General features: G+C 36.0%; 1 protein-coding gene across 3 annotated transcripts in view; it reads right to left on the bottom strand.

Moving 5' to 3' along the window:
• Positions 1-26177, bottom strand: part of CTNNA3 (catenin alpha 3) — a 376683-nt gene that overhangs the window by 348887 nt on the left and 1619 nt on the right. For all 3 annotated transcript variants that reach the window (XM_085554028.1, XM_015866262.3, XM_085554027.1), the window contains 4 exons: positions 23909-24015; positions 18738-18930; positions 10755-10921; positions 1820-1939 (listed from right to left, as the gene is read on the bottom strand). In XM_085554028.1, the coding sequence (XP_085410154.1) occupies positions 1820-1939; positions 10755-10921; positions 18738-18930; positions 23909-24015 (587 nt within the window). The remainder of the gene's footprint in view (positions 1-1819; positions 1940-10754; positions 10922-18737; positions 18931-23908; positions 24016-26177) is intronic.

Genomic DNA, 26177 nt, shown 5'->3' on the forward strand with positions numbered 1-26177 from the left:
CAAAGACTCTTACATAGCTAACATAAGCAGTTTTCCAAATCCTTTTCTGCAGAACCTCCAGAAAGTTCTCTCAAGATGAAAATCTCAGTATGATTAGCTAGGTTTCTACCAAAAAAAATCCACCAATCATAAAACTTCTGAATGGGTATGAAATGTAAATTAACTGAGGTACAGAGGACATCTCTATTTTCTCACTTGCTTTCTAATTTTAGTCTTTGCCTAGTTTGTTTTCTTCATAGCATTGTATAAGATTTTGTAAAGGCACATACCCTAGTAAAAAGCCTATCTTCTGTTCTGTGATTGAAAGTAGGAACTGCTGTTATGGCTAATACACCTCCAGTGCCCCCAGATTCAAAACATTCTATCAACACATTTAAACAGAGCAGAAAGACAGCAGAAATAGCATGAGGAGATATATGAATGCCTGATACTAAAAAAATGTGTTAACTTTCTCTAAATGGCTTACAAATACAAAATATTAAGATAGAAAATGCAGTGAAGATCTGGAAACAAGAGAAAAGATGCCCTTCTTTCAGTTCTGAAGATGAAATGAAATATTCCATTGAAGCATGTTTAGAGTCTGCTAGATAATCATATATAGATCACTTGAAATAACAAGGGATTTTGTGAAGCTGGGAATGAAAATTCAGTGAGAAAGCTACCCCTAATATTAGTTATATCTTTAGAAGCAACTACAGAATTTATACTTCTCTGGTTCAGAGCTACTCTCCAAACCCTTGTAGATGTGACGTTTACTATGTCTGACATAATTACAAGGGCAAGTAGAATAAACCCACATTACAGGCTAAAACTAACATTACCTTACAGTTGAAACAGTCTTTTGTTTACCAGAAGCCCCATATCCAAGGGCACAAAGAAATATGCTATATGACTACCAGAATAACATCTCCCACAACAATGAAACTCACAAAAGAAATTCGAGAACTGAAGATTCACGAAGATTCTACCATCTGTCTCTGAGCCTTTTCCTCATTTTCTATCAAATAAATTACTGAATATAAACGACTGGAAGCAATCTGCCGCCAAGCATGTGAAGTGTTTGACAACACTGACACCAAGTGACAGAATTCAGAAAAATATAAAACAACTCACACAGAAATTATTGGGCACTTCATCAGACTGATCTGAGAATGGCAAAGTTGTGTTTTTTTTTTCCTAACAAGAACACAAAAATGAAGACCTAACATGAGAGTTGGCAATTTCACAGATTTTTTACACAGCTTACAGAAGGTTTGTTCAAAGTTCAATATATTTAATCATGGAAATACATTTAATCAAGTACATAAATATATGTTAACAGTTTAATCTCAAGCTCATGAGCATAAGTGAAATACTGCATACACTTCCAAGTTTTACACAGTCTAGCCTTGTTCCTCATTACTGAAGAGCAAAAAAATAAAAAACAAAAACTGGACGGTTTGTATGCACAGCAAGTATTTGCTTCCATTAACTTTTGTGGTTTCATGTTCATTCTTCAAGTAAAAACAAAATTTGAACTGTACTTTTATACCCTTTAATTAAAAAGTTTGGTATGTTAATGCAATGTTTAATAGTCTCTAAGTCTTACATGCTTGCTTAACATTTCTGTATGATAAACACATCTGTACAGAAATAAAATGCCTTCCAACATCATAAGCATACAGAATGGCCACCTTTCCTGTTGACTCACACAATCACATTACATGAAGCAGAAAACCCTATTGATAGAACAATAACTCTATCAAATGTTCTTCTTTTCCCATCCACCATGTATATGCCCAGTATTCCACATTTTACCATCTTGTTTCCGCATGCTTACCTGCTGACGTTTGTATGCCAAATAGTCAAGGTTTTCCAGATCCTTTTGAAACTTCTGGTAGGTACTTTGTAGATCAGACTTACTGGATACGTTTCTTAATGCTTCAAAAGTTCTTTGAAACTGTGATGGTAAGAAAGAAATAATGTTACTCACACTGCTCATGGTTTGGCTTTTGTCTGTTTCCTGCGTAAGCATTTTAGTCGACTAAATACTAATGTTGTAGAGCTCTGTATTCTTATTCTTTCTGTATTCTCTGTAGGAATAGCAATAGAAAGGCTAGTCTTTGTGTGAAAGGAGAATGGGAGATGTCATAGCACCGACATCTGAAGGGCCTGACAGATGGTGCCTCTCAACCTTCTGGTCATCACAACTGATCCTGAACCTAACATCTGGCCTGACTGCTGGATGAACTATGGACATAGCACATGGACTAGTGCCTGTGAGCAGAGATGGTCATAGTAAGAGAAACCATAGTGGTTGGTTTTGTTTTTAATGAAATAATCTATCTCTCCTTAAGGATCTAATATGAATGTTTACTATACCACTGATATGAAATTACAGAGGTTTTGTACACGATTTCCTCACCTCATAAAATAATAGCAAGACAGATACACATAGGGAAGAATACAACAAAGAGAAACAAAATCATTTAAAATTTTAATTTTGTAAGATTTGATATATATTTTTTTTCTCAAAGAGATATGCTTTGGAATACATTTTTACTTTCCCATGTATCACATTTTTATGATATGGTTACTGAGTCCTAAGCGAGATCAGTATTTAACAGCCCCACAATCAAAATATGAATTGACATATTGCATAATAGAATAAACACCAAACATCCTCAACTATGTTTCTTTCAGTAAATGAAAGAAAACAAACAGGTGAAACATCTTAGTTCCTACCTGGTTCTGTCTTTGACACATACAAGTGGTTTGTCAAGCAGTCCAGGAGTTGATACATGATGCTCCAGAAAAAATCAAATACATTTTATACCTCTTCAGTTGGTTATGAAATAATGCACAAATGAGGAAGTCACCCTCCCACTGCTCTGTTGCTATTACCAAGATCTAGAACATGAGACTGAAGTTATTCAGTTCAGCAGTTTGAGAATTTAAGCTGTACATTTTTAACAAATGTTAAGTGTCTGGTTTTGCTGGAGGTTCATTGCTACATTCAGGAAAACTTCTCTGGCTATTGCTATTTCTCCATCTATAAATATTCTTCAACACGTAAGCATGTAACAGCTGTAACGCTGTAAGTAGTTTACAAATATTGTTATTACAGCAATTAGTCACAGAACTCAGCCTATAAACACTTTTCTACACTGATTCAGACAGAAAGAGCTACATATTTTCTATGTCTGTCCAAAAGACTTGGTTTATTACAGTTCCAAGAGCTGTATATGAATTACATACTATAAGTTTGTATGTGGCACTACTGTCCAGGAAATGAGGAAGAAGACAAAAAGAAACTGACTGATTTCCAGTCACTTCTGGCAAACCAAACATCTGAATAATAACTACAGCACACACTTCTCTATACCTTATCACTATCGTCACTGAAATGAAAAAAGGAAAGGCAGAAGAGAAAAAAAAATAAAACTCCAGTCACTTTCAACCCTCCTTTAAATGCTGAAAGCAGCTTTAGCAGATAGTACTGGCCTGGATGTAGACTGCTCCGCAGTGTGACTTGGGGGCATGTAATGAAGCTTCAGTTGTGAATGATGTTCAACAACCACTTCTAGGACGACAAACAGCTGCAGCACACTTCTACTGGCAATTTGCAACTGACAGACACATCCTAGAATCTCCAGACAAGTCACTAATTCACATTTTCCACATGCTACATTCTTTATTTCAGCATTACTGCTCTCCTTTTATATTGTAATATATATTATAGATACATATATTTATATAAATAAGCAACCCAGAAATGTCCTTCCTCATTTAAAGCTAGCCCTATGCATGCAAAATAACCCTTATTGCTGAGTCCAGATGAATTCATTTTCATTATTATTTTCTCCTAGTTTGTGAAACTGATGGGTCATTGCAAACATTCTCTCCATCTCAGAGAAATCCAGATACCACTGCTGTGTAAGTCTGCCTTTCCCAGATTTAGGAATCATATAGTTAACTCTCCATTCACCACAAAAAAAGAAGTTGATATCCTCTTTTTCCCAGGCCACGGGAAAGAGTTCCAGGAGCGCAACCTACTCCTTTCTGTAACTTTATCTTCTTTTCTAAGGTGTGGTATGTGGGTACAATTCCCTATTGTTTTAATTATTCAAGACTATTAGAAAGGTGGAGGCTGAGAAGGAAGGAGGAAGGCTGCTGTGTGTTTACTTGCCCTGTCACCTCTAAAGGTGAGGGTTTGCCTCTAATACTGTACACTGAATCAAGCAGACACTCTGGAAGAAATGAAAATTATCCTCTCTCAAACCTAACAGGCATGGTTTGCTCATGGAGAACCTTCTAGGACATTGGGTAGGACAGAAAATAGTGAAAAAAAGCAGATAAGCTGCCTGCAGCTGAAGCAAAGCTATGAAACTTCTAAGCATAAACTCCTAAGGTAGCTGACCCATACCTACATCTCAGATGGGACAACAAAGATGCTTTCAGTACACTTAAAGATGAGTCTGAGGAGTCTATTGCAGACCAGGAAGCTCTGGAGAGAAGGAGAAATAAGACTAATGGGAAATCTCTATACAACAACAAAAAGAAAAAAGAAAAAAAATTGTCTTCAAATCTTTTCATTTAAATGTGAATTGTTTTTAGATCTTTCCATTTCAGTGTTATTATAGCCCAGCAGTTATGTTTTTCTCTTGAAAATACAGCTACAGTATTCCATTTTGTTTTCTTATGTTCAGGTAAAACAGATTCGGGAGCCTTCAGGCTTGGTCATTTCAAAGTAATTCTGGAGTAGTTCCACCTGAAGCTGGTCAGTTAGAGTCCCTTCATAGCCATGCTTCTGACTTACAAGAAAAAGATGATGATCTTTTTTCAGCAATTCCCATACTAAGACTAAAACCAGGGATGTTACATAAACAGCATCGTAGCCTCTGAGGAGACTGTTCCCTAGCAACAGTTTGCTAGAGTCATTAAGTGTTGCCGTTTCAAGGGAAGCCCTAGGGGTTGGAAAGCTATGAGTCATTAGGGGGTCACAAAGCAGCACAGTCAAGATAACAAGAACAGAAGGGGCATCCAGGTTCCGTTTGCACGCAAGAGAATGTTCACTTAGAGAAATGCAGCTCTTAAAATAATTCTTAGGGGCTACTTTTGCTTTGTCACTTACTGCACGTTACAGATTGCCACAGAATTTGTGGAGTGTCATAACACTGTAACTCTAATTACAAATAACTGAGTTCATGTGTCATACACTGGTCTCAGTAAGAACCCGTTTCTTGTGGCTGATGAGAAAAACATGAGAACCACAGAAGCCAAATCCAATCTCAAACACTCCTGTTAACTTTTTAACATCTCTTGTTTACACAGGCTTCTATTACTGTGGTAATCATTCACACTCACCGAAGAAAAGGTGAGAAGACTGTGACTATTTTCTTTTTCTTTTTTTTTTTTTTTTAATGTTACATGGTACCACAACAGCAGAAAGCAGTCAGAAAGTGATGTGGCAATCAAGTCAAATTCTGTATTAAGTAGAGTTATACAAGTAAAGCCAAATCTCTAAATCTGAAGCATATATAAGCCTAAAATAACTTACCCTTCTTCTCTGTCACCATACCATCCCTCTCTTGCTAAAAACATTTTTAATGCTTCCACTGCAAGGAAGAGAAGAATATGAAGCCCTACACCCACAGTGCCCAAGCTCTCAAGTTGCTTCTTATTTGTAGTCATTCTCAGTTCTTTTTTCCTGACAGTAGTTAAATAACTCCAAGCAAACACTTTATGAAGATCCCACTGTCTGAGGTGATTGTGAAAAGTATGAAGACTTAAAAAGTAAACCTAAAAGCATGACAAAAGGGGGGGGGAAAGCAGACAAAACAAGCTGGTTCAGCACAATCTGGAATAGATAAGGAAAAAACAGACTGCCAACACATTTTAAATGAAATGCTCAGAACTTGTTACTGTTTTGCTGTTCTTCCTTCATCAATAAATTCAAGCAGTTCTATTAGTCTGTTAATTCACTTAATTAAATAACAGTGAGCACCACTAGGCATAATGAATGCAGCTCTGAATCAAATAATGTGATACGTGAGATAGCTCGTTGTCTACATTTTTCACAACACAGTTTTTGTTGGAGAAGCCAAGCTGTAAACTAAGTGTGGAAAATCAGATATCAGAAACTGCTAGAAAAAAAAAAAATCTCTTCTGAAGAAGTGGTCAGGCATTGGAAGAGTTTTCCTAGGGAAGAAGCTGAGTCACCGCCCTGGGAGGTGTTCAAGAAATGCTTAGATGTTGAACTAAGGGGCACCGGTTTAGTGGGGAAATACTGGTGGTAGATAGATGGTTGGACTAGATGATCTTGGAGGCCTTTTCCAACTTTGGCTATTCTATGATTTAAATTCTTGCCTATTAAAAAAAAATAATAACTTGTTTAAAGATGTTTTCATTATTTTCAATAGTGTGATATATTTTATTTTCTCAGTCAACTCTAATTAAAATAAGCATTTGCACTGCACTATTGTGCTTTTATAAGGCTGTGAATTCCACTACAAATGACTAGAAATACAGCCTGATGGAATATGAACAGTCAGATAGCTTTGTACTGGGGCTCTAATATGCAATAGTTTTGGGTGGTGAAGATACCATTGATCTATGTAAAGAACCAAAAGTATCTCCACCTTACTGGTGAAATTACATAAAAGAATCTCATGTTCACAACGGCCCTTTTCAGTGGTGCCCAGTGCCAGGATCAGGGTCAGTGCGCAATATCAGGAAGCCCTTCTGCACTGCATGGGTGATGGAGCATAGGCACAGTTTGCCCAGATAGGTAGCAGAATCACCACTTCAAAGATTGTCAGAAAACATCTGAATCTTGTCCTGGACAACCTGCTCTAGGTATTGCTGCTTGAGCAGCAGGGTTGGACCAGATGGACCCAGAAATCCCTCCCAACCTCAACCATCCCGTATTTCTGTATGGAAAGCACAACGCTCTTACAGACTACACACTGGAAGAAGTACACATGGTTCAACCTTTTTTTCAGGTACGTGTCAAATGGCAGACATGACAGACGACAGACAACACTAGAAGAGGCTGTATATGACAGCTAGTCAAACTGTCACTGTCTCCTTCATATTCTTGTACAAAGACTGCAGAGAAAATTAAAGTGAAAAAACCCAGAGAGTGCATTTTCCCAGTAGAAGTAAGCATGGTATTAAATGCTTTGAATGACTGTGAGCTAATTCATCCAATTTACTGAATGAACAAGAATAAATTCAGCACTATCTGCTAAATGAGTTTAAAAATAACATAAACAGAAAAATCCCCATGAAATACTTTGTATTGCATGAGATTTAATTAATATGCTAACTAAATATTAATATGATTAAATATTAATATGATTAAATACTAATTGAATTATTAATGTTAAGTATTGATGTTGATTAATTATTATTAATAATAACATATTAATATTTGATGATGGTGGGCTACCTTCTTTCATTTTATGAATAGAAACAAAAGTTCTTTATGGTCAGAAATTTTATCTGTTAGTCTAATACAGAATAATTTTTTAAAAATGCTTTTTTTTTTTTCTCTTTGATTTTAAAAATTTACTTTGTTTCTATCACAAATTTTTGTGATTTTCTGCGAATTACAAAGCACAGAGTTATGGAAATAGAAACAATGAAATATCACATTTCTCAAATGATTAACAACTGTGTAACATTTTTGTTCACATCTTTGTGAAGAATAAAATGGAAGGACTATTAAAATTTTATTAAAAGCTAAAAAAAGTACTTAAGACTTTTTTTTAATGAAAGTTGATTTCCTTGTTGTATGAACCTGACAATAGAGCTGATACAGCAAATATAAGGTCTACTTTCTATATTATGGTCACTGAATACAATCTTTTTTTATTGAATCAAGACTCCATTGAAGAAGGAAAAAAAAAAAAAAAAAAAAGAAAAAAAAAAGGAATTTCTAAAAGTTCTAAAGTCCAGTAATTGAAGTTAAGGCCTTTGAAAGAATGAAATTAAAAGTCAAATACTTAATGAGTCTTATATAAATCTGGTTCAGCTGGACAGAGCTCAGAATCTTATCTGAATGTGGTTCACTAGCATGAGTTGAAATTACCTTTTCTAAGTCTTCTAAATCTGCTAAATCTCATCTATTTCTAAATATCCCAAGTCAGTTTCCTGATTAGATGTAAACAAGATGCCATGACAACTAATACCAACGATGGTGAGTTTAATAGCCAGTGCAGAGATTAAATAATCACGGAAAATGTATTCTCTTCTGAAGACTAGAGTGAGTCATTTTACATTGGCATTTTGGAGAGAGTTCCACCACATGGATTTATTCTGAGACTTAAATGAGGAACTCGGTTCTCACTCCTATAAAGACAGTTAAACTAACGTGTGGAAGAGAAACATAAATGCATTCCTTGCACTGCTGAAGTTTCTCAGATGGTTCTTTGCATTCATTATGATCTTCAATTATTTGCTTTCATTTTCAAATGAAAATCACGAAATGAGCTGCAGGATTGTTTAGAAATACTGAAACTATAGGAAAGAAAACTTCCCAATTACAATTCTCTTATGTAAAATACACTGGAAGAATTTTACAAAGTGCTTCTAGCACTTATGTAAAGATGCAATGGGTTACCAATCAGGAATACAATAATTCAACTGGTTTTTGTTCCACAAACAGTACAAAAGAGGCAACTTTCTTATAGCTGGGATATAACAATATAGACTTTTCTACAAGTCAATACTTATTTAATCCTGTGCTGCACGTCCAGCAACCATCAAAACTGGAAGTTTCAAATAAAGCACTGGAACCCAAACAACTTTGTTTTACTATGAAATACTGCAGTATGAAACAACAAAGCCTGTTGTGACTGGGAGCTGAATTTTGATTCCCTGTCTTCCCCAAACACTTTAAAGTCAATAGAACCTGATTTACTTTTTTTTTTTTTTTAATCCATCTATGAGATGCTAGAATGTAAAAGGAAACTTGAAGAGGAAGAGAATAATCCCTTGCTCTTCCCAGAACAGGAACACAGCAACACATCTTGGGAGTCAGAAGTATGCTGCTGACAACAATAAAGTCACTTGAGAACTATGGCTATCAGCAAAAGAATTCATGTAAGCAGGAAATTTTACTAACAGAAATGGATATATTTTGCCTAATTGTGGAATAGTAACACAACCACATTAGTTTTATATGGTAGTAGAAGAACAGGGCCATCCTTGCTGTACAAAGAGAGACAGAAAAAAAGAAAAAAAAAGGTGACTGAATATGACAATATTATAATACAAGTGCTACTCTGAAAGTAATGTCTCCTATTTTGTTATATTGGCCTAAGAAATCAGAGTCAGATGTTGGTGGTATAGCAGTAGAAGTTGAACCTTCCCACCAATACTCCATTAAATTTTTTTGCCACATGACAGATGGCAACTAAAGTACAGTCTGAGAAAATAGCACCTGATGACAATCCCTAAGAGTAAGAAATAGGGAAACGTGGCAGGACGCCTGCATAGATGAGCAAGGAAGTTATGGATAAACTAAAAGGAAATTAAGTAGAAATGGGGAAAAAGAGGGTCTGTCCACCTGAGAAGAACATACAAATGTTGTCAGGACATGTAGAGATGCAACGAGAATGGCTAAGGCCCTCCTGGAATTAAATCTTCCAAAGGAGATGAAGGATAAGAGGAAAGGTTTTTTTAAGTATGCCAAAAGTAAGAGGAAGACTAAGGAAAATGTGGGCTCCCCAAATGAAGTGGGCACCCTGGTAACAGAGGGTACTGAGAAGGTGGAGATGCTGAATGCCTTCCTTGCTTCAGTCTTTAATGCTAACACTAGACCTCAGGAATCCCAGACCCTGGAAACTTATAAACAGAGTCCAGGGAAAGGAAGATCAAGGTGGATCTGGTCAGAGAGCATCTAGCTAAAATTAACACACACGAATCCATGGGCCCCAGAGGGATGCACCCTTATGCACTGAGGATGGTGGTAGAGGTGATTGCTGAACCACTCTACCATCTTTCAAAGGTCTTGGTGAATGGGGAAGGTGCCTGAAGACTAAAAGACAGCCAGTGTCACTTGTGCTAGAACAAGAACCTGAGAAACTAGAGGCCAGTCAGCCTCACCTCCACCCCTGGAAAGGTGATAGAACCTTCTGACTGCCATCTCCGAGCAAATGGAAGAGAAAAAAGTTATCAGGAGTGGTTGACATGGATTCACAAGGGGAAATCATGCTCAACCAGCCTAGTAGCTTTCTATGATGTCATCACTGACTGGATAGATTGAGAGAAGAATAGTGAATGTTGCATACCTTGACTTCAGCACTGTGTCCCACAACATTCTTGTTATGAAACGTAGAAATTGTGGAATAGATGAATGGATAGTGAGGTAGATTGAGAACTGGCTGACTAGCAGAGTGCACAGGGTTATCTCAATAGAGATCAATTGTCCTGCACACAGATATCAAGAAGGTTTCATACATAAAGAGGAGACAAAAGAAAAAGAACAAAAAATATAATTTTATGGATAACTATCTGCTTCTCCAGATCTAATCTGCTAAGTTAGATGTAGGACATTGGTTTTTTTTTTTGGGGGGGGGGGGGGGGGGGGGGGTATTTTTTTTTAAAATTATTTTTTATTTATTTATTTCCTGCAAATCAACACTTTCACTAGTTCTCAGGGGAAAAACAAAGCAAAATAAAACAAATAAAACACACAGGAAAAAAAACCCCAAAAACCACCACTTTTCTGGCTGAAGGGAGTTTGGGTTAAGTCAAATCATACTTACCGCAGTTAAATGTTCCAGTAAGTATGCCACATCAACCATATCTGCCAGAATAAGAAGTCGTGTGACAGCTGTAAGAAGAGACCGTGCTGTTTGGACAACTGCCTGCCTCTTAGGCAAATAGCAGGGATCACTGGTAAAAGCCTCTGCTGATATCTTTAAAGCTTGACCTGTAAAATGGAGACAAATTTCTTCAGGCTATATTGTAACACTCAAGAAGAAACAGTTAAAATCTGGTCAGTTATCTGGCAAGTCGCAGGTATTACCCAAAAATCTAGTGTGTTTTTGTTGCCCTAATACTTTGAAATGGACATCTATTACTGTAGATGATGCAGAACATTCTGCATTTTGAATGCTGTTTCTTTTCTGTTTTGAATTATTTAACTCTTAATCAGTTCCTTTGGCTATCACATAATCATTCTTAACTGCACACAAGAAAACAAAAGGCTCTAAGCTAAATTTTGTACTTACTGTTAAGTAATTCATGGACACAGAAGAGAGTCAAATATTGCTCTTCTCATTATGAATAAAAGTTAATAAAATGAAAATCTCATACACTCAAATATCCAACATAAATACCTAAAAATCTTTGTAAATAAGCTAGCAACTGTGCCAATAAATAATAAATACTGCTTTCCAGAATTAAAATTTGAAAACTAGATTTAAATGGGCATTGTATTACTCTCAGCATTCAATCTCTGGGGAAAAAAAACCAAAAACAAAAACAAAAAAAAAAACCAAAAAAAAAAACCACATAGTAATCCTAACCAAAGATCTTGGCTTTAAACTGCTCCAGTAGCATCATAAGTACCAAAATTCACTATCACCTCATTCTCTCCTTTAAACTGAGTATTTACTCAATTAAATGCACTTTAAAAATAAAACCATTGCTAGTAAGTAGCGATAAACTTACTGATCAAATTAAGACTGCACACACAAGCCCCGTCTTCTGCTATCCCAACATCCAACAACCTTAGAACAATATCGACCAAATTCTAGCCATCAGTACCTAGTTCTTACTAAATGCTCGATTGCTCAGCATGCCAAATGAAGTGAGAAGCCACAGTGCAGCAAAAGAAAGTGAATATTTAAGACATACTCTTCTCCTCAGACATATTCCTGTTGACTGCTTTAGGCAGCCACTCATTAAGTTGGATACAGGCTCTTAACCACAATACTTGCATTGAGAAGAAAAACCCATCACATTTTGGATATTTTTAGCATGAATCTGCCAAAGGTCTCATATCTGTAGAATGTGGATCTCAGCACTGGGTTGCCTGGTTGTTGTGTTTTGTTTTGTTTTGTTTTCCCTGCTTCTCTTCTTCTCTGTTTGAAAGCACCTCAACATTTTTTTTTTTAATACTGAAGAGATCCCTAAGACACTTTTTTGTTCAGGATAAAGAGAGTAAGAATTGAAACAGAAAGATCAATCATCTAAAACATCCTATATATTTAACTCAATAATGGTATGTTTGCAAGATGTGCCAATTTTTCTGAATTTTGTTACCCTCAGCTTGGAAGCAAAGATACCCTAGAGTGCATTTACTGCTAGTATTTTAGCCCTCACAGGACTCCTAAAGAATACGGCATAAGGCCAGTCTTATAATTCATTCCACAAACATTTCTACTTTTTTTTTCTTCTTCCACCACACAAGCATGAGTTAGGCTACTGAGACAACTGCAACACAATATCTGAACAACAGAATTACACCAGCCACGTCTGAAATGGAGTGGTGTCAATCACATGAAACTTTATTCATGTTGGATCTAATTCTCCACTGACAAACAGTAACAGTGTGAGCAAAGTCAGAAGGATCTGAAACATGAACCTCTCAGGAACAAGCTGACCATTTTCTGAGGTGACTGTATGAACAAATATGATGGCCAAGGGACCATGACCACAAAATACAGCTGCAAATGCAGTTTAGGAAGGAAGTAGCTACATGCATACAAGCAGCAGGAAGTGACATGTCCAACCCCAACACAATGAGAGAGCATTCTTTAAGTGCTGTAGACAGGCATGACAGTTTGATGCAATGTAATCCATTTTATTGTAAATCCCACCAGGCAGATTTCTCCCCCAATTATATTTGCCAAAAACAATGAAACACAGAGTACTAATTTAGTGGCATAAATACAGAAGCAGAAAGATGAGCATTATCCATCATATTTAAGCTATTTCAGATACTGAAGTGAGAAGCGATTGAAAAGAATAAAGTCAGAATACATCTTAAATATATAATTAATGGAAGACAGACAACTCCAAGGCATATTTCAGCACACACAGAGAGATAGCAAATGGTTACTACCGTTAGCTGATCAAGTACTGCTGCTGGTATCAAATGATTGCTATTTTCTAGGTTTGCTTACCATAAATAAATAAATAACTGTGCACAAAGAGAAAGGTGAAAATACAGCTCAGCCAATGAGTATTTTTTTTTAAAAGTTAAGGATACATGTGCACTTTCCTCTAGCACCTAAAATATCAAAACATTACCTGAAAATACTTTTAAAAATAAGTCAGTCATGAGCCTGTCAGCAAGTATGCCATTGGCAAATAGCTGACAAGGGTACATAGACCTGCTGGGCTGCTTGCTAGTTGATGGTAGGCTGCTTGTACGGATACTTGCAATAATATCGCTTACTGCAGCTAGTGAGCACTCCCTACAGACAGTGATCCAGATAACACTCTGGCAACAGCTATGTTTTCCCTTGTTTCAGACAAGACCATCAGAATATTGCTTTCTTCTTTTATATCTTTGATTTTTTTTTTCTTGTATTTAATCCTGTCCACGAATCACATTCTTGTCTTCTGTTTGTTGTTACATCTGGCTTTCTCATTTCATTTGCAGCACTGTGAAATCCACATGGAAAAACTCTTGTGCAAATTCTTGTGTTCTCACACAAGGAGGTATTGTTGCAAAGAAAGTCCTGGAACTCACTTCCCTGAGTCGGACCTTTAAGGCTGATGGACTTACAGTCCAAAAGAAACGGTTGTGAAAGGGAGCTCACTGATATATTTTTACATCTTGTCACGACTACATTTTGTGTTGTGGAATGCTCCATAATGTGTCTAATGCTATCTACATTTCACAGCATCTGAAGTAATCATGGCGGTAAATCACAAGGAACTGCAGCAGCATACATGGATAGGGGAGTGAAAAATAACAACTAAACATGGCCACTAGATTTGCCAATGGAATGTATACTCAAACGAAAAACACCAACTGGCCTTACTCCAATCAGACTGTACCAAACAGTTCATAGCAACAGATCAGTAACGTTTATGCAGTTTTAAATGTATTGAGTAAAATGTTTATAATCTGAAGAATTTTTGTGCCAGGCATACACGATTAGATGGAATAATTCCCTCATGCACCCAACACAGTAATAAAATAATGATGGCCTAGTAATCCCACACTGGTCTTAAGGAGTTATCCTTCAGGCCACTGTTTTTGTTCAGTAACAAAAGGGTAACAGCTTTTTTGGGTTTTTTTATTGTTTGGTTGTATTTTTGTGGCGCTGTTGTTTAAATAACACTACTGAAGATTCCTTTTTTTTTTTTCTGTGTAACACACATGGTAATTATCATGTCTTCAAGGATCATAAATTATAATTACTGTCAGCTACATCAAAGACAGGAATTAATCCGGCTACTGTGATCAGAAGAGCAAATAACTGTGTGACTGGTGTTGTCTGTGTATCAGAAAGTCTTTCAGTAGTAATCCCTCTACAAGCACTTTGATAGCCATTGCATCATTTAGGAGTTCCTAGCCTCAAACTCAAAAAATATCAGTGGTTTATACCAACAGTTGCATATTTCCAGACCCTGGATTATAGTACTATATGCATCCTTAAGTTCTTCTACTGGCACAAGCAGAATTAGGACCAGAGAAGACTGGGAGTCAGTTCACAGCGGAACACAAGCCTACGCTTTCTAAAAACAAAAGATGAAATACACTAGTTGTTAGTATGATCACCTGTTCTTCTACCACAAGCATCATTTTTATCTGCTATAGTTAGCAAGCTGGCGTTGGCATTATCAGTGTCAAAGTAAAGCAGATAGATATCTCCTGCATGTTCTTAATATACAATACCATTACAAGTCAGCTTGTCACAATATCTTAGATTAGATGTTACAGGACATTTTTCTCCTGCCACAGAGCCTGTTATTTAGCTCAGATACCATTGTATTTTGTTGTACTGCAATCATTTTACTGCTGCATACCAGGAAGTTCTATTTCCACATTTCATACTGCTGTTCCTAATGTGTAATCAGAGCCACCACATACACCCCCCAACATGCCTCCTGTACAGTATCTTAATTCCCTTTTTCACACTTATGGACATCTGAGCCAGTTATAGATATGTCCAAAGCCCTTCTGCATGAAATCTGTTCTTGGTTTGATGAAAAGAATGTGCAAAACAGGTTATCTCAAGCTTTTATATCTCAGTTCTTCCTCCTAGAATGAGCTGCAGAGTACGCATGTGTACATCAATGTAGGATGAGAAAACAAAGCTCATTTTTAAGAGATTTTCTGGAGAAGAATAAAAATACAAATCAGCACTATCCCCATTCTTTAGTAAATATCCTCACTTCACCCCCCCAGTATTTTTTCTATGTGAATAGTCACACTTCTTGTATACCACAGTTTTCCCTGACTTTTGCTCTCAAGACATTAAACATGAACATTTGAAAGTGGGCCTTTTTGTTGTTTTTTTTTTCTGTTTGGCAAAATTGTTTTGGTTTTCTCTTTCTTAACAATTTATTCTTTGAGAGTAAGGGAAGGCTCAAAATGTAACTCCAGCACATAGCGTGCTTTCTAAGTTACGTATGATGTAAGGTTTATCTAGGAACACACGTGAGACACAATAAAAGCTAAATGCATGCAAGACTGACAGTGCAATAGATGGAAGCAACATAGGCAGCAACTGCTTTGTTTCTGACTAAATACGTTCAGCAAGTAATGATGATTAACAGCTAACATTTTAACTAGGCCTGTATAACTGCTTGAAAAATACGATTCGAACACATCACACCTTGATATAAATTATAGTGAAGGGAAGTAGCGACATGTTAAACTCTGGGCTTTAAGATAATGTTTCCCCATATAAACTACATCACTATTTTGTCTCAAAAGTAAGTATTACAGCTGGGGCATTAATTCTAGTTTGATACTTAATGTCAGAGCTGCTTATGGCTGCAAGTTTCTCAATCCTTTGTATAAAAGTTAGTTATTGTATAATTTAAAACACATAATGAGTTGAAGGCAGTTTATTGTTATGCTATATACATAAGACTGGCAGTGAGATTTTTTTTTTCTTAAATACTTACTTTTGGATTTAATACACTATTTTGGAATTTAAATGGGGATAAATGTGCTCTTTAACAAAGCCAGACCAAAGCAGATTACCAGGAAAATTTGTCAGCTATGAGGCCATTGGATTCCTACACAATGCACATAGTCCATCAGCAGCCTCTGTAGCTCTCCCAGGTAACCTGTTCCTGATTCCACGCTCTATAGGCTTCCTTTTGTGCTTAAGTAAGTCCAGGAACAACTTTTTTATTCACAGAGACCTCCTAGCATTCTTGTCTGCCTTCTTTTTTCTTGGGGTGCACTGCTTCTGGGCTTGAAGGAGACTGTCCTTGAATACTGACCAGCATTCAATCCTGAATGCTGAATCAGCATTTTCACACTGGCCATAACTGTTTCAAAGTATTATGCATTTAATTAAAGTCATAGTCTCCTACTTAAGGAGCTCAGTGAGCATCGATATATGATGAGAATGTGAGAAAAGATTTCACATAATTTTTTCCAGACATTGGTCTGCAGCTCTGGGACTCATACTCTGCTTCACATCTAAACGAAATTACCCAGAGGATTGTTTCAGAATTCCAGCCTACACTAAATATAAACTGCAGCCAACATGTAAAAATTTATAACTGGTTTTAAAGCATATGAATAAGAATACTGGCCAATCACCATAGAAAAACCTGAGCAGAGAAAATTAAATACTGTATGCTATAATACGAATGGCAGAATTTACGATCCAGATCTTTTTAAAGAGCTTGAAGCAACAAGAGGCATTTAGCAGCAGCAGAATGCAACTTCAGCAACAGGCAAAATTACATGTGGTAGAGTACACCACAAATTTAAAATAATACAGCTCCAAAGGACTAAAAATACCTGTTAAAAATCAACAAATTGCTATTTACTGTATGATTGTTCACCAACTTTTTAAAATTAACTTGAGCAGCTCAGCAAATCCATGGAGGGAGATGAGCTGTAAGCTCACAATTTGTCATTGCTTAATGATAGGTAATAACATTGATTTAACTTTCTTTTAAAATATATGCAGTGTATATAATCTACTTTATGTATTATTTATTTTTGTAGTCATCTCTAGTCCTGGATGAGAATCAATACATAAATTGAAGATGTGAAATATTTTTACATCATCTATGTATAAAAATCAATATAAAACTATATATATATATATATATATATATATATATATATATATATATATATTTCTTGTCTTGTGTTATCGACCTGGACTGGTTGGGCTAACGTTTTAGGACTAATCCAAAACGGATGATTTTTCAAAAAGCTGAACTGATCAAAATGACAGATAATGATATTTGCTGGCCTTAATGATTTTAATCTCAAAGTACTTTAAGTTATCTCAGATATTATATGCAGATATCAGACTCTGAAATGCAGCCCTTGTTGGATCTAGAAGAAACCAATAGCTAGTAATGACTACTCTGAACAACTGCAGGCACTCAGAAACCGTCCCAGCTGCACATGGAGGAGAAAATATAAAGTTGTTACTTTATTAAGGGCAGGGTGATACAGAGACCTGACTCAAATAGCTAATGCAGTCTTTCAGGCACAAATTATCACACGGCATAAGAATACACACAACAAAGCTTAGCTAAAAAGCAATAGAAGTCTACCCTACTGCTTGATAAATCCAAGCATGGTTACAAGTTCATTCAACAACAGCATGACCTGACAATAATTTTATGGTGCAGACCATTCCTCTTTGTTGCTACTTATTTGGAAAGGCTTTCATCAGCTCCTCTTAGTCTGAACCTAGGCAACCATCAGGAACTCCTCATTTCTAAAATTCATGGAGTATTGATGAAAGGCCGTGATTACCAAATGACCAAGCACCATTACTCTTCTGTCCTGATTTTCCATTGAAATCTTCTCCTAAATTCCTGAATCAATTTTCAAGACTTATTTTTAAAGGAACCTGTTTCAGATGTCTATCATTCAGTACACAATTATTCAAGCCTGAGCCTCTTACTCAACCAACTAGGTCCTGCTTATCCATGAAGAGAGTAAAAAATAAAAAAAATTTTAAAAAATCAATAAGCCTGTTTAGAAATGAGGAGATAGGCCATCAGGAAATAGAACATGGCAAAAACTGGCCAACAATGAGCTGTTCTGACATAAGAGGATAAGTCTTACAGTAGCTTGGAGATTTCATTATTCTTCCACTACAGACTCAAAATGTAACTCCAAACAAGCTTACAGCATCTTTACAAATAAAATCTTTACTACTGCACAAAAGAGGGAGTGTGCCTTTTTTTATTATTATTTCCATCTAAAAAGCTCTTAAGCTCGGATTCAGGAAAACAACTCTTTCCATGAAAAGAAACAAAGTGTGCATTAACTTAAACACATGCTAAATAGTCAGTAAAATCAACTGGGGGATCCTCTTTTCATCAAAAAGAAAACATATGCATATTTTTAAAGACTATACTATCCCTGACATAAGTGCTTTTCCAGAGCCCTAGCTTGCATGCTTTACGTCTTTACCAGTGGTATCTGAGAGCATACAATCAGGCAACGTAAATTTCAAGCATCTGCACATCAAAACATATTTCTCATGGATATCTCAGATTCATTTTCATACCAAATTTACATGGTTAAGCTAATTCCTCTAAGTGCCTTTGTTACATAATACACTTACTTTCTTTCTGAACATCAGCCAATGCTGCATTAAGTTCCTCCTTTAAGACGGTCGCTTCCTTGGCAATTTTTTCCCCCTTGTCCAATAGATTCCAAGTGGCTTCTTCCACAGAAGCTAACAAGACACGAGCTCTTTTTGAACGTCCCTTTTTCTTACCAGAAGGATTCTGTGGACATTTCACTAGTGTTGTAACCTATGTTTAAAAAAAATAAAAAGAGAATAGCAGTGTAAGTTCTATAACAAGTCGGGAGTAGGGCTGGTCTCTTCTCACTGGTGACAGGATGAGGGGAAATGTCCTCAAGTTGCATGAGGGTAAGTTTAGGTTGGGTATCAGGAAAAACTTCTTTACAGAAAGGTTTGTTAAGCACTGGAATAGGCTGCCAGGAACGAGGTTGAGTCACCATCCCTAAACATGTTTAAAAACAGTTTGGATGTGCTGTTCAAGGACATGATTTAGTGGAGGATTGTTAGAGCTAGGGTACTTTGTTTAGGTTGTAGTTGGACTTGATTATCTTTAAGGTCTTTTCCAACCTGAGCAATTCTATGATTGTAATTTATGCCGCTTCCAAATTAACAAAATCAAATCATAATTGAGAATAAACCATGGGATTTCCTCTGCTTTGAAGAGTGACAGGCAAGTCCAGTCCACACAGTGAAAATGTGCAGAATTACTAAGTTTGACAGGCTTAAGCTGATATTCCTAATTTTTATGTTCTTCTCTCTGTAAGATCAAAGCAAACTCAATGGAAATTTCACTCTCATGTTAATCCTGATATAAACAGTTAACACTGCTCATTACAAAAACCTCATCATGATATAAAAATTACTAATGCTATTTAAGGAGGCTTCAGCCAAGCAGACAGCAGTCCTGCATCTTCCCACACTTCCTTTTTAAATCTCTCAAGTTATCTCAGGAGTAAATATCCAAATTGAGTATAAACACATTTCAAAATATTTTCTCATCTCATACACTAAGATTGCTGTGGCCAGAACTTAATGCACCAGAATTTTAAGGATCCTTCAGCATCAAAGTTGTACACAGTTTTAAACAGAATGTAAATTAATGCAGCCTTGTCTAAATTGCAATCTTTAACAATGCACTTTAACATTAATAAAGACGTTATTTTTATTTAGCATCCCACTCCACATTCCTCATCATTTGAGCACAGCCTCCACATTCCAACAAAATCTTTGCAGCAGACTGTTCTCTGGGGCATTGTTTGAGTTGTCAGCAACACAGGAACACTCCTAAAATATTTTTAAAGAAAAGTGTTCTGCAAATATTTCAAGACATACTTTCTTTTCAGTAATTTCACTAATACTCCTTCTACTTCCATTCAGTGCCAAAACATAGACAGTGCAGAATTAAGTAGAGATCTACTTATGGGATTCAATGAACACATTTTCTAAGTATGAATTGCTTCATTTTTTTTAAATAGCATTCCAAACACATTAAATCAGCCTTTTTATTTGTGCAGTAAGAAAACTGACAACAAAGTTGTGAAAAGAAAGTTAGAGCTGTGTATGAATTTCTTAGACCACCAGCCAGGTTTAGCACATGGCTGCAGTACAGAGCATGGTTTGAGCTGGTCTGTGGAATAGTGCTCTCTTCACAGGTATATGAGGATAAGATCCAGTATTCGTGAATTCACTTTCATGCTTTTCATTAATCAGTACTTTTAGAGTAAATAAAAAACATCCTTATTTCTGTAAACCTATCCATCACTGAAAGAAAAATTCTTGTGGAATTTGGGGTTAGAAAACTAAGACCGACCAACCAGCTATGGGATGACATAAGGAGGACAGCAATATAGATAGCTCAGAATCAGATTATTAGGATCTGGGTATTCTGGTAAGCCAGGAAGGAAAGTAAATGAAAATATTTATGCACCAGCCAGTTCCTAGAGAACATACTAGGAATTCAAATATTTTCTAAATAAAATAAAATAAAATAAAATCCTGCAATATTAACTCTAGAGCACTTAATGAAGTTTCAGTAATATTTTAAGAGACATCTGAAGAAATTACAAACTGATATAAGGAAGCCAGAGCACAACTTGGAAAATGCAGCTGTCACAAGAAAAAAACAAACAAATCAGCCTAGGAAGCCTTTTAGACATGTTAACTATTTATTTTTCTGAGCTTTAATGTAACAGAAGACCTACGAGATCATCCAGTCCAGCCAACGTAAGTTAACTTTTATGTAAAATATCTGTGCTGCTTATTCATATATTTTTGAGGAAGAAGAAAGGAGACAAATGTAAAAAAAAAAAAAAAAAGAGAGATCATTACTGCAAATGAAAACTCATAATTCTAAGATGTTTCATCTTCAGCGTCACTGCCAGAAAATATCAGAAGTGTAATTTCTATGGAAAAGGGACCAACATCACTTGATAGAGGCAGCTTCTGATCTCAAATAGAAGTTAAAATCTGATAAGTTGACTAAAGTTAATAGATACAGAGAAACTACTTCATTTTCAAACACAAAATCCCAATGAGGAATATAAAACCTTACTGATGATTCTACACAAAAAAATTGAATTAAGCAGCAGCAAACATAGCATGCTTTTTTGATCCACTGTCAATACAGGTTGCACAACAGTGACAGAATACACAGTTAAAATGACAGCATTATAAGGCTCAGAATAATAAAATAAATAAATAAACAAACAAGGGAGAAACATACCCCATTAATCTAGCTCATGCCTAATTGCATTTCAGTTAGTCTTATGTTGCCATACATCCTTATTGCCATATATGATATGGCTATCTCCCAGCATTCAGTGGAAATCAATACCATATTTTACAACACTTAAGATGTTTGGAGGAGAATTACTATAAGACCAAAGATTTTAAAGTGAGATTTTCAAGTCCATATGCTATCACAGCAGCACATCTGTTGTTGTCAGTTATTACCATTATTTATTAAGCTTGTAGAATTGCTCTGTTTTTTGTTTCTGTCACGATTCACAAATACTGAAATCCTAGAGCAATGTGCAGTAATTCTTCTAATGCTATATTCAGAACCAATTCAGTCTTTAAAAGACAACCTATTAGCATTACTGTAGTTAAAGAAAACAGTATTTTCATACCTTTAGTACCAAAAGATTTTCTTTATTATTATTATAACAAAAAAATTAAAAGCATCAACCACAAAATAGCTTATAAGTGTTGAAAAGCATTTAGTTAAGTAACTCTAATCCCTGAACATTTGAAGAAACAATATATGAAGCCAGCAATCTAATGACAATAGCAGAAGTACCTCCTCACCGTTTCAAATGCTAACCAGCCCTTGTCTGAGTCAGATGTTTGGGAATAACAAAGTGTTGCCCATAAGCATAAATACTGCTTAATCAGTTGCACTGTGCATAGAGTAAATTCACCAAACAGAACTAAAAACAGCACTGAATCATTTCTATGTGAACAAAGTTTTGTCAGTGTGGGTGACATGGTAATAAGTAAAAGCCTTTCTACTTCCTTATTTTTCATCAGTAATATAATACATGAAATCCTAAAACACATGCATTTGTAAGTATTCTGTAAAAATTACCTCTCTCTCACAGCCATAAAATTTCCATAGCCTGTGTGTGTGCAGAGAATATAAAATACCGAAGAAAATGTGCTTGGTAAGGAAAAACTCTTTGAAATATTTGAGAAGTATACATGTACACACATAGCACATATTAAGTGTGTGTATACATACAAATAAAGAGACAGAATTTCAGACAAAGTCTCCAAAAAAGTAGCTAATCTGCATCTTATAGGACTTGCACAGATCACAGGGTAAAAGCAGTTATGTAGTGTTTCCTTCATGAATCAATGAAGTGACATTAATCTCATCCAGCCACATATTTCCTAATTTTTAATTAAATTCAAAAGAGACAATGTCTAGCACTACTTTGCTATTTGTCATAGTGAGGTAGAGTTAACTTTATGCATAGAGGCTTGTACCATGCTGTGCTTTGGATTTTTTATCAAATAATGGTAATAACACCTTGACTGTATTAGTTGTTGCAGATCAGTGCATACACAGAGCCAAGGACATTTCTGCTTCTCAAGCTGCCCTGCCAAAGACAAGCTCAGAGCACACAAGAAGCTAAGAAAGGGACACAGTCAGGACAACTGACCCCAGCTGGCCAAAGGAATGCCCCATATGATGCGGTGTCATGCCTACCAATAAAAACTGGGGTAAAGGAAGAGGAAGTGGAGGACACTCAGAATGTTGGCATTTGCCTTCCAAAGAAAAAATTAAATTGTTATGTGTCTCTTCTGTCTTAAAAGTGGCTGAATATCTGCCTCTTGATGGGAATTAATGAACAAATCCTTGTTTTGCTTCACTTGCTCAGGTAGTTTTTGCATCACCTAGCAAATAATCTTTATTTCAATCCATTATTTCTCTCTCTTTCAACTTTAGGATTCTCTCCCTCATCCCATTTGGGAACAGTGGGTGAGCAGCTGTGAGGTGTTGAGCTGCCTGCACCAACACTACAGAAGCAAACCTATATCTAGTCTCAAATGTTATCCTTATTTATATTAGCAAAGAAATTCAACAAGCTTTGGTCTCTGAAGGTGAAATAAAATATGATATGGAATTGTACCTAAAAGCCTTCCATTCAGACATACTTTTCCCAAAACACATGGAATAAAATAAACACCATGGACAAAGACAATCCCTTATGGTGTTTGTTTGCATGATGGCAGGGGGTTGAGAAGGATTAAAGAAATTTTTTTCCATTACTCTGAAGACCTAGTGCAACTAGCAGTACATAGCCATGAGAGTACAGTATGGAAGTATAATGCTAGTCAGATTAACACAGTTATGCCACTTACTACCTGTGAGTTCCTCTCTCTGCAGAGCCCTGCACAGCAATATTCTAACATACCACCTTAGTCACTGCTTGGGATGCCAAGAGGGAGACGCAACAATGCTGACAGTCCTGCAATCCTCTAGTCATCATCTTGACAAGGCTGAAGGACGCAGGTAGACGGAGAACCTTGTGGTACATGCAATTAACTAAATAAAAACAGGGAATTGCATACCAATGCCCAGTTTCCAAGCCAGTTACAGAAGAGTCATGGGTATGCTTTTCACAACAGTGTTCTTAGTCTATATTCTTCAACCTCATTCACTTCTCTGTATGTCTAACTTCTTTTCTGTAATGTTAAAATACCTGAATTATAAGTGGTTCCAGTAATTTCTCCACTGTAAAGGTCTGGATCTGCAGATCCTGAGGATCAATTTTCAGTTTAATGTTTGGTACTTTGGTTGGCATTTCACCTAGGAACAAGGCAAAAAGATAAAAAAATAATTTTGTTGTGCAATAATTAACCACGAGAGCCCATTGCAATCTGTCTGTGTCCAGAAACCACTTCCTGGAGTACAGGCTTGATTCCACAAAAGGATTAGGATTTGAAGAGATAAGATTAATTATTATGATTCCTTGCTTCTAAATTGTGAAAATATATATAGATACTCACATAAACTGTGAAATAATAGATTTCAGATGCATATAAATGTCTTCTCTTCAAGATTTCTAGTTTGACTGTGTATTTTAAAAAAGCACAAGGATAATTGTATGAAAAATCCATTAAGTATAAATTCTGTACTAGTCAATAAAATTGAGCTTTTAAGGAAGTATGTATTTCGTTATTAAATCTATTGAAAAACTGCATTACTGAATGCATCACAGAAGAAAAACACTGATGTTATGTGCATAAGACCTATATCTTACTTGCACGTTAAAGCATAATAAACAGTTTGAGAACAAAAATGTATATAGAAGCTCCTAAAAGTCCTGATAATTAACAGCATGAGAATGTGAAACATTTAGTTATTTTATGCCCTGCGGTAGCAAACGTTTTCTAAGTGTTGAGACAGATTAAATTAAGAAAACCTATAACTGAAGACAGTAAGATGGAATTAAAGCTAAGGAAGATCTTTAAAGTGAATGAGTCATTCATTAGGAGCTGGATCCAAAGTTCACAGGCATTAATTTAAGGGTTTTCACTGAGTTCACCGGGTCCCGGTTCAGGCTGCAGTGTAATGAGTGTGCACCAGCAGAGAATTACAACTGTGTTTTAAGTAGGAAAGCAAATAATTATTGCTCCAAAATAAAAGACACTTGAAATTTTCCAGTAACTCAGCTTCCTGTAAAACATAATTCAGCAAAGCTTTTTTATCCAGTAAAGACTTCAAACACAAAAGTAATGGATATCTGTCTGTTTTTGAGCAGGACTTATTACAACCATTGATGCTGTATAATAAAGTAATGAGGTAGCTCGATTGTGCAGGCTGAAGGGATATATTGTAACCTCCTGGTGAACCTAGCCTTGATCTAATACTACGCAGTAGGTTTAAGCTTTCTATACCAAGTTTTTTGTCTTATAATAGATATCCACATTCCACTTGCAGGCAATGATAGCATGAATGATAATTAAAGAATTAATGTTAGAAGTACTTCAAGATTTTACCAAACTTAATATCACCAATAAAGGTGATACAAGTGTTAAATTTATTGCTTCATTATAAAATACACTTGCTAGAGCCCTAAGTTTCCACAGATTAGTTGCTCATAATCAGGTGAGAATATATGGAAAGAACTGATTCTTCAGTTTTAATTCTATTTACAAGTCAACAGATAAAAAGTGAACAGCCCTGACATGAAACTGACAACTTCAGTTTTCCTTCCATATAACTTTTTTTTTTAAAAAAAAAGACAACTTTTGAAATGTCACTGCAAATCATTTCACCATGTTCTACACATTTGTTTCTTAGACATCTGTAACAAAAGCCAAGGAAATAAAATTTGGGCCACCAAAAATTAGTCATGTCAGTGGTTCTCTTTCTGTTCAGCGAATCATCAAGTAGACTGCTCCCAGTGTTCTTAAAGACAACAATGTAACTTATCCCTCTCCTTCTTCAGCAGTACAAAAATTCAGTTGTCTCCTAGCTGAAGGAGCTGCAGCTCTTCTCCTGGCTCAAACCGCTGCGTATCCTTCCTCATGAAAAAGTTCTATTTACAGAAGCACAGAATCATACAGTTGAAAAGGAACTCTGGAGGTCATGTAGTCAAACCCTCAAGCAAACATACAGATCTTGTCTCTCACTCCTACCACCTCACTGTAGCCATTAAGTAGACTTAATAAGACTCGAGATTTTTAATTACACTGCTGGTTCACAATTCTTGTGTTTGACATAATTTGCAGAAACTTCCCAGTATGTGAGGTTTTTTTTAAATACATCACAACAAATGCAAATAGATTACATTGATTCTACTGTGAATTCCTTTTGGACCTGTTAAAAATCAGATGAAAGGAAGTAGGTTGGCTGAAAACAACACTTTGTGCTTCTACTGAGATTTGAAAAAAAAATCACAAGATTGTCAGGTTATTTTTTCTTCACATATAGCCATACTTTAAATTTGTAGAGGCTTCCACTCA

This window comes from Coturnix japonica, chromosome 8 (genome assembly GCF_054131305.1).
Source record: "Coturnix japonica strain WE chromosome 8, WE-NBRP24, whole genome shotgun sequence".
Classification (NCBI taxonomy): Eukaryota; Metazoa; Chordata; class Aves; order Galliformes; family Phasianidae; genus Coturnix; species Coturnix japonica.